Source organism: Zingiber officinale, chromosome 3A, assembly GCF_018446385.1.
Source record: "Zingiber officinale cultivar Zhangliang chromosome 3A, Zo_v1.1, whole genome shotgun sequence".
NCBI classification, from domain to species: Eukaryota; Viridiplantae; Streptophyta; class Magnoliopsida; order Zingiberales; family Zingiberaceae; genus Zingiber; species Zingiber officinale.
This window is the reverse complement of record NC_055990.1, coordinates 127,869,399-127,880,090: the sequence shown is the minus strand read 5'-3', so window position 1 is coordinate 127,880,090 and position 10,692 is coordinate 127,869,399. Positions and strand designations below refer to the sequence as shown.

The 10,692-nt window shown below is 34.2% G+C and overlaps 1 protein-coding gene across 1 annotated transcript; it reads right to left on the bottom strand.

Moving 5' to 3' along the window:
• Positions 1-4,111: 4,111 nt before the first annotated feature.
• LOC122050647 lies at positions 4,112-6,800 on the bottom strand. Its single transcript, XM_042611539.1, has 10 exons — positions 6,773-6,800; positions 6,453-6,578; positions 6,113-6,372; positions 5,830-6,033; positions 5,657-5,749; positions 5,484-5,585; positions 5,014-5,388; positions 4,544-4,780; positions 4,389-4,450; positions 4,112-4,236 (listed from the first exon to the last, which is right to left on the bottom strand). The coding sequence occupies exons 1-9, from the start codon at positions 6,798-6,800 to the stop codon at positions 4,421-4,423; spliced, it is 1,455 nt and encodes a 484-aa protein (XP_042467473.1). The 3' UTR covers positions 4,112-4,236; positions 4,389-4,420.
• Between the last annotated feature and the right edge of the window lie 3,892 nt (positions 6,801-10,692).

Here is a 10,692-nt window from a genome sequence, read left to right as displayed (position 1 = left end):
ATTTGTTAAAAAACCATATCCGATTGACACTGAGTCAATCTTAAGTTCCACAGACCGACTGTAAAAATTAATACAATACCCTAAATCAAGAAGACACGTAACAAAAACAAGATTCCGTCGAATTTCAGGAGCATACAGGACATCATGTAGAAATAAAACTCTACCACCACGTAGGTTGAGTTTGCAAGTGTCGACTCCTTTGACTTCGACTCTTGCATTATTTCCCACATAGATTCACTTGTTGCCAGCTGGTACCCGACGGTACTCAACAAATGTAACTCGTTCCCGAGCTACATGGTTGGTTGCTCCCGAATCTTTTTCGGCTCAGTGTACTCCCGAGCAAAGTGGCCCTTTTTGCCACAGTTAAAACAAGTCAACTTGTTTTTAGGTTTCTTTCCAGTCTTCTTGACTATCTTCTTGATTGGGCCCTGTCCCACACGAGCAGCTTCCTTCTTCTTTCCCTTCCCTTTCTTGAACCATTTCTTTTTCTAGGATCCATATGATCCTGCAGAACCTACAACCACATAGGCTTGTCCAGAAATCCTTGCGGATTCAACTCTCTCCACCTCCAATTCTACATTGCGTGAGACGTCAGTGAAAGTCTTGATACTCTCACTATGAGTTAAGGTCTGCTTCATGGTCTCCCAAGAATCTGGAAGTGAACGAATAACTGCTTGAACCTGTTGTTCATCAGTCAACTCATGACCAGCAGTTTTAAGCTCCCGAATCATGTTCGACATCTCCCTGAGGTGTTGAACCATTGATACATTCGGACATTTTTTTTGTAGCTGTCAAACTTGATTGTCAGCTGGCGAAGCTTGCTCAGACTTACTCCACTGTATTTTTCTTTAAGGGCTACCCAGACTTTATGAGTCGTAAGATATGACTCATACTAAAAAGCTAGGTCGTCTACCATTGAACTAATCAATATGCCCTTTGCAGTGGAGTCCTTTTTCTTCCATGCCTTATAGGCATCAAGATCTCGTCTGTATTGTGCAGTGGAACCATCTACAGGTACTTCCATAACCTGATTTACAGCCTCTAGAACTTCTTGTTCCTCAAGTATATATTGTATCTTGAGGTGCCAGATCTTATAGTTATCCCCATTAAGTTTTTCACCTTTGTTGAGTTCAGCTATTATGTTTTTGGTTGCCATAATCTATCATAAATAAACATATTATTTAGTATTCAGTGTATATCATATGTATGTAATTAATGATTGACTTAATATCACTTTGAGTTGGTTTACAAAATCAAGTGACAACTATGTTTTCACTCATCATCCGTATAACCAATCAAATTAATATTAATCAATTCTATTACATACATCCCAACAAATGAACTAATCATTTATCATATCATGAATTCTATAATTAAATGAACTAATCATTTAATATATCATGTTTTTTTTCTTAATTAAATGAACTAATCATTTAATACTTCATGAATTAATCATGCATCATGTCAAGCAAACAACATAAATAAATGAACACATCATTAACATAAAATTATGCTGTAAATTGTTAACATATAACTAACTGACATGAATGAAATGGACTAACTATTGTTCATACAAAACGACAATAAAAATAACAGAACTCTTATAAACTAGATAGGCAACTACCACTTCCACTAGGACAGACACTAGTGCAGCGGCTAATATAATCCCTCTCAGCCTGAACTCATTTGGGGTAATCACAGGCAGGACAACTTCAAGGTTCTCTATTGGATCCACAATTGGATCCTCTTCTGGTTCCTCCTCGATCATTTCCGGGTCCTCTTTGAACTCTTTTGGATCCTCTTCAGTCATATGATGAAGCAACTCCTCACATAGTACAGAATATGTGACACGTCCTTGATGATGCCCCCAAATATAGTCCGCTATCATCCTAGGATTTTCTGGCAATGATTGCATCACAGCCCAAATCCTATAACTGTCCAGGACTGGAAACTCTTCTCGCTCAAGTTTCCAAAACAGATCATCAAGCCGTCCAATGTGTCCGTCGACTCCATAAGCAGAGTTGTACTCTATCTCCTGAATCACCTCCCTGAGATGATTTCGTCGCACTTCGCGACGAGTCAATGTGGTAATCGTCCGTGCCATCTGAAAAATTAAAAATAAATAAGTCAGTACAAAACCGACTAACCAGTACAAAACCGGCTTATTTCAATTTATACAGGCATATTACCAACATAATAAATCAAGAAAAACAAATCTTCTCGATTTTAAGGAGTTTAAGTCGACAATTAGAACTAATCTAATTGGTCAGACCCATTGGATCGGTTGATTAGGGATCCAGATCCTAAGCTCAGTCCTTTGTCCTTAATTAGAACTAATCTAATTGGACAGAGATTTTGTGCCTATGTCCTGTTAATTTTTCTCTAAGTCCATTTCAACCAATTTCAGACTTTTTGATCAAACTCAGGTCTGCTTGATTAAACCAATGCCCATTGGTTTAAGTCCGATTAATTAGAACAAATCTAATTGTTTTGATCAAATCTGACCCATTAGAACAAATCTGGTCATTTGATCATATTTGGTCCAAGTCTAATTAATCAACCCAAATTAATTTGGGGTTGAATCAAATTGGTTTAATTACACCTAATGGTTTAATCTAAACCGGGTCTAATTGGACCAACCAGTTTAAACCCACCTAATTAATTAAAATTAGATCAACCATCATAATTTTAATTAATTTTAACATGCATAATTTTATATATATTAATAAATATATATAAATAATTTTTAAACTTAAAAATTTTGCATGGAAAAACAATTCAAAACAGGAAGATTTCAATTTATTTTTTTAAAACATGCAGCAATTACGCTCACGTTTTTTTTTTTTATTTTTTTAATTTTCCTTAAATGAAAATTACTCACGAAGCACTGGGCTTCGTCATTTCACTTTTTTTTCCCCATTTTTGTTTTGAGAAAAATTCAAAACAGAAACCTCATGTTTATCTTTTGCCGTTTTCTTCGCCGCCACGGCGCCTATGTCGCATGCCACATGCCGTCTCAGCCACGCACCATCGTCAAACACGGTACAGAAACTACAAGAGGCCGAGGCCGCCTCGAGCACGCTGCCGGCATTTTTTTTCACCACGATCTGTTCGCCGCCCACCACTTCACTGCCTCACCCACGACGAACGCAGGTAGCCAGTCTCTGCTTGCGCAGAAATTGTGAGAGGCAACAACCATGAGCACTCCGTCGACCAACCAAGACGCCATCATAGGCCACAGAATGCCTTCACCGGTATATCTTTGCAGCCCGAGCCCTGCTCTGATGGAAATCGCTATACTGTCGCGATTTTTTAAACTTGGTACAGTACGCTGTTGAGTAGCGACGTTAACACCAATGGTGACTCCACTATAAGAATATATGCTTTTAATGGCATTTAAAAGTGTCTTCATATACTACTTATACTGACACTTTTAATATAGTGATATTAAGTCAAAATGTCCTCTATAGTGATGTCGTCTAAAGTCTTATGACATTTCCTAGTGCCACTATAGCATAAAATTAGTCACACCACTAATGTTATGAATAATTGTTATAGTGACAAAAACAATGTCACTATAAGATTTGTAATGACATTGATACATGCCTTTATTATAGTAATAATATGACAAATTTATATGTCCTATAAAATCATTTAACAAGACAACTATAAGTGTCATGAATTGTTTTTATAGTGACATGAAAAAATGTCCTTAATGATAAGTTATAAGGTTAATTTAAAATGCCTCATTATGTAATTTGTAATGACACTTACAAATGTCTTCTATACTAGTCTATAATGTCTTCTATACTAATCTATAAGGACATTAAAAAAATATCATTAAAAGTTATTTATAATGACTTTTTTAAAAGTCTCCAATGGATTTGATGGTCTATTGTGACCTAAAAAATCCATATATTATGAAAGATGTCATCCATTTTCAATATTTTCATGATATAATATTCACGCACATAACAAATTAACATAAATACAAATAAAAAGTTTTAAAATAGAAATTAAAATGCTAATCAATAATTGTCATTAATTTTCTAATCCATAAGGATAATAAATTTGTCACATCAAAAATATCTATATACCAATTACAAATGTACCCAATATATTTAGTTTTAGAACTAGAAAAAAATTAAGTCTCATAAAGCAAAACATAACCAAACTTGTAGTGCATCTTCATTCTTCAACCATCACATCTTAAACAAAATCCAATATTCTTGTCACCTACAATAAAAATTCATATATTTGTGTAAATAAAATAACATAAAATAAAGAGATTAAAATTTAATTTAAACTAGCAAATTTTTACCAAATGATAAACCGAGAAAATTCCACAGCATCAAATATAATTGGTTTAAAAAGACACTAACATTTACCTTACTATTGTGCCACAAAACTCCAAATGCACCTAGTAGAAGTCTTCTTCATTAACTGCCAACTGTAAATATAATTGATATTGGTATAAAAAAGTGTCATAACATGATGGGCATATACAATAAATAGTAATTAATTAAAAAGTTACATATCACACCAGATGGTAAGGCCAAGCTATCATTCCTCCAAGTGTATCCTCCAACCTTTGTAAAAGATCATATGGCCTAATCAAACTCTCTTCCCGTTCTAAGACAATTAGAACTTGTATTTCACACCAATTTGGTCTCAATGCCTGTCTTCCTACTTCAGTATTTGGATCCATGCTATGAACAACTCCTTTTGCCACAATTTTCATCGAATCAAATAGACTTTTTATCGAGACAGAGCATCCAACCTAACAAGGCAAAAAGAGAAGGTCATGATGAAAACAAATATGGTATACCATCAACAACAACATTTATGCTAAATAAGATTATACGTTATTACTCAATCTAACTGAATTCTCAACTTCTCAATAAGCAGCAATACACATACAAGAAATCAATAAATGACTAACTCATGATAATTATAATCTCACACAAAAAACATATATAGCTTGGAAGAAAGCAAACTAGATAAAGACTTTACCCTTAGAGATAAACTAACTGGATCAGAAAGTAATGGACTACTTGATAATGTTGTGTGTTGTATACTGTTGTAATTTGAACCAAGGTTTTGGTTTGATTGATTGCAAATCTTTGATTCTAACATTGCAATGTGTTGGCCTTGCTTTCTAACTTGTTCATCCATTTTTTCTAACTTTGTCCTTTGCTCCATCACTATTCGATTGCATGTACTACGGCTTGGAACTTCTCCCCATAAATCAGATGGGTTAACACCATCACCAAACATACGTACTCGACCTGGTCTATCTGGTCCAATGATTTGAGCAAATATATCATTTTGACCAACTTGATCATCCTCGTCTTCAGGAAGTTGATTTTCTAGTTCTTTCATTGCAGCCTTTACCAAAAAAACAAAAGTCATAATTTATACATAGACATGATGAAAACCAATATCTTTGAAAGTAATATAATTGTAGTTTATAATTAACTTACCAATTTTTCCGCCACAATGTTGCTTGAGGGGCTTTCATTAACATGAGTAAAGCAAGCATGAAATAATTCGACTCGTGATGGAGGGCGTCCCCTTTCTTTTCCCTAAAATTACAGTTGTTAAAAGTTTGTAGATTCTAATGCATGTCAATTATAAGATTAATATGATAAATTACCAATTTTTGTTGCACTTGAGCAAAAGATCTTCTTCCAGTTGTCTGATTCATTATCTTTTGCTTCCGAGCAATCTTATTTTTTTCACTTCGTTCCTAATATATTAAATTCAAAAATTGATACACGATACAAAAGTCAAAATGAAAATTTTCTAAATAGATAAAATATTATATACCTTTGATTTTTCTGAATTCCACTGAATAACTAATTTCACATATTGCTCTACCAAAGCTCTGTTATCTCTTTCTTCCAGAAGAACTTGCATTGGTAACTCAGGATCATAATACTTCTTTTTAAGTTCTGACTTCCAATTTCTCCATTTTTTTGATATTGAACGTAGTGTCCAACTTTCTGTTCCAGGTGGAAGGTCATACTTTTCCTACACAGACATTTAGAAAATTTATCCAAATAATAAAAAATTATTTAATAATAAAATTATGCAATAACATTTCAATTACCTTTATAACATCTAACATTTTTTTCTTATTTTCCATGGGCATTTTATGCCAATCTTCCACGTCAATTGGACAAAATTTACCATTTCTTGCCAAAGTACCTAAAAAATCAGCAAATTTATTTCTTCTTGATCCTATAGGGCATCCCATACCATCACATTGGATCTTAATACGTGGCAGCGTACTAGGTCGACCCCAAATGTCTTTCATAAATGTAGGGCCTCTGGTTTTCTTCTTAGCATTAGGAGATTCACTTTCACTATCTACATATAGAAAAAAAAGGAGAAATAAATGATTGAATAAATACAGTGAAATAATTTATTACATACTTTGCACAAGTTACCTTGATCAAATTCTTCATCCATAAAATCATTTTCAACAATCTTATTTGAAGCTTGTAACTCAATGTCTTTCTGATTTGAAGCTTCATCTATTTGGTTATTTGATGCACCTTGAATGTTTTGACAGTCTGCACAAGTATTGTTTGAACAAAATATAAACAAGAGTAGTTAGGTGTGATACGTTGAGAATAAATATGTAATCTAATACGACATAGATCATACAATTGCATAAATTGAATCAATTAGAGTTGCTATAAAGGTATTTGATTCTATTTGAAACCACGTGATTCATTAATTTGTCGTTGTTACAATGATAACAAACATGCACTGAAAAATTTATTTGAATTCATTTCAACATGCACTGAATAAAAAATGAGTAAAAGATATTTTTATTCAACGATCTAATTTATACAAATTATTAAAAGTAGAGAATCAAAGTGAAAAATATAGTAAAATCTAGCTAAGTTCATTTTGATATGTTGTATCATATTATGAATCACGATAAGTATCATATTATACAATAATATTGTAATTTAATTTACTAAGAGATTATACAAAAGAAAATAATAGATTGCTGATGTCTAAAATAAGATGCTACCTTTTTTTTTTTGAATTTCGAGTGTGTACTTGTCAATCAAAATCTGTGGTTGAGTATTTGTCCCATCTTGAAGTTGAACATGAAATTTTCCAACATTTTTACTTTTAAGGGGCATTCCTATCAAAGACAAATTATATAAGATAAATAAAGCATGAAATAACCATTATACCAAACTATATTAAAACTTAATATTTTGAAATAAAAAAAAAATCACAAGTTTCATATATTTTTATATCTAATACCTTGTACATCATTGTCTTTCTGAATTGAAGTTTCATCTATTTGGTTATTTGATGCACCTTGAATGTTTTGACAATCTGTACAATATTGTTTGAACAAAATATAAACAACTTGAGTTTTAAATTATAAACAAGAGTGTTTTGACCTTTTCTGCTAGTTACCACATTCTCAATTTCCCTTGCATGATAGACTTGAATAATGTATATAACATATAAAAGAAAAAGTCAAATAAGAGTTATACAAAAGAAAACAATAGATGGCTGATGTATAAAATAATATGCTACCTCTTTTTTTTGAGTTTCGAGTTGTGTAATTGCCAATCAAAATCTGTGGTTGAGTATTTGTCCCATCTTGAAGTTGAACATAAGATTTTCCAACATTTTTACTTTTAAGGGACATTCCTATCAAAGACAAGTTATATAAGATAAATAAAGCATGAAATAACCATTATACTAAATTATATCAAAACTTAATATTTTGAAATAAAACATTCATAAGTTTCATATATTTTTATATCTAATACCTTGTACATCATTGTCTTTCTGATTTGAAGTTTCATCTATTTGGTTATTTGATGCACCTTGAATGTTTTGACAATCTGCACAAATATTGTTTGAACAAAATATAAACAACTTGAGTTTTAAATCATAAACAAGAGTGTTCTAACCTTTTCTGCTAGTTACCACATTCTCAATTTCCCTTGCATGATAGACTTGAATAATATATATAACATATAAAAGAAAAAGTCAAATAAGAGTTATACAAAAGAAAACAATAGATGGTGATCTATATAACCTTTTAAGGGGCATCAAAATAAGAATTTTAGGTTCTTTCAAACATTGACTGCATAAGTTTTCAGTTTCTTCAAGATTCAGAAAACAGTTCTGGCCAATTTTCAAGGTTAACCCTGAATATTTTTTTTGGATATCGACTTCTTTTTTAGAAAGCTAATGCCTGAAAAGCCCAAGCACAATGCTGGTGATCTATACCCCATATTCTAAACATAATTAGTTGTAATGCTCTAAGCAAATTTCACACCGTTAATTTCACATATATACATGGAAATTGTCAGAATCCTATCGAATCTGCCCAAATAAGTTTATAAACCAGTTCAACTTGGAGCAGTGATAGACCTCTCTCACAAAAAGTAAATTGTGTTCCCAAATCCCATTTCAAGCACCAATTTAAGCAAAAGCCTATTCGCAAAAGCTTCCAAACAAGACTAGGTTTTGAACCGGTCATCCCACTAGTTTCCAATTTTTCCATCTGTAACAGCATACAATCTGCCCAAGCAATTCAACAAGACTGGATGGAATGACCTCAGGGCTGTTTTATTTTAGGTGATACAGACCCGTAAAAGCAACAATATCTATTAGATTAGGCATACAACTAGTACAGAAGAGGCAAAGAGTAACCATATAAATTTTGATTGAACAAAATACTTCCAACTCCAAATGCACACAGACACTACAGGTTCTGACAAAAGAAACTAATTGCCTCAGTGAAGCTATCCTCCATTAATACCTACCTTGCACAAATTGTGCTAAAAAAGTCATAAATATCATATTAAAAACAAAAAAGAAGGAACTTAAGTGTGGGAAGCACCGACCTTAATAACTATACATGGTATAGACGTGTGTGCCACGCCACGCATCAACTGATATTTGTGTTAACGAAACTTAATTGACTATTATGTAATTAAAAACCGCTAGAAAACTTGGGTAGAATGCAGTGAATGAAAATTAAACAGGGGTTAAGAGGCTAAATAACAAATGGCACCATGAGTGCTAAGACACTGAGATTCTTTAAAGCTGGCATTTAGGCACTCATAACCTACTTCTCTACTCTACTGTCTGCTCACCCACCTCTATGTGACAACAACTTTATTCCCCGGCTTAAATCAAGGTGCAATTACTCTGTCCCAGAAATTACCTGAAGCGATTGCAATGTCTGAAACTGTCACGCCCCAGAGGAGTCCCTGTCCGAGAAAATTTCGACAACATCTCCCCTGTACGGTGGACAATCTGAAACTTTTCTACAAGCACTAAATACCTCAGCCACATGTGGCTGGAATAATAACAACAAAATAAACCATCACCACGCAGTTTATATAAGTAAACAGAAAGATAATACCCTGACTCGAAATCAACCCTACTCCACTACACTCGTAAAGCTCAAATCCGATGAACTCACCTCTTCTGCCGTCCAGGCAGACATGTAGTAGAATAAATCCAAATCTAAATCCATCGACATAATAAAATCCATACAATGTCCATAAGTAGAATAATTCAAAACATAACAAGTTCAAAACAGTCTAGAACAGAAAAGAAACCAAAAGAAAACCAATCATATCCTCGAGGTCTGCAAGGACCAGCAACTGGAACTCTCTCCTGACAGCATCAACCTGAAAATATCAACAATGGAGGCGGGGTGAGTCCAACACTCAGCAGGTACAATTGATATACAAGGTAGGGAAATAACACCTAGCACTAATCATGCGTACAATCTCCTGATATAAGAAAGATAAAAATATGCATCTGAAGTAAACAGGAGAGAAACTGTACTAACCAGGACCTGAGTATAAGGTCAAACAGTCCGAGTGGTATAGGAATCCTGTATGCATGTCAAACATAGGTATCCAAACAATATGCAGCATATAAATGCAGCAAACACAAACACAAACAATAAATGCATCATGCATATGATGCCAATGATGCGTCCTGGTCACCCCTGACGCCAGTCGATCATCTCACACACAATAGTGAGGCCGAGTGGGTAGGGCTGTGACAATCGTACACTCTGTCGTCACTACTCCTGATGAGTGACCGAGTGGACGGGATGCTGTCGGAGTACACCTATCCTCCTACCCCAAATCATAAATGGGGGAGCGCAATGCTCTCATCTCCCGGTACACAGTGACGGGGAGGAATCCCTGCCGGATAACACGTTGTGTCACACTACCCATGAGCGGACCAACGGTGCCTAACAGAGTCCTTGCTGCAACACACTCTGCCTGAATCGACCACTAACCCATGAGTGGTGGTGTGTGCAGATCCATGTAACTGGCGATGTGCTCAACAATAATGGAGCGGACTATCGCACAGCATGCAATCATGCAAATGGTGCATGACAATAACCATAAAAACATCCTGACCTAATCCATATATATAGAAAAGTGCACTCTAGGTCAACGAATCATATCGAATCAAAGGTACACAAAAGGTATAAAAACCTAGGTCCTGACATGGTGAAGCATGATATATCACTACCCCCTATAAGCATGTATAAACTAATAAAGTATACATGGGATGCAAATCAAGCAATCAATCAATCCTGTATCAGATATTGGGTAGTGACTAACCGAAACAAATAAAGGACATAATTAATGCAACTTGTTAAATTCA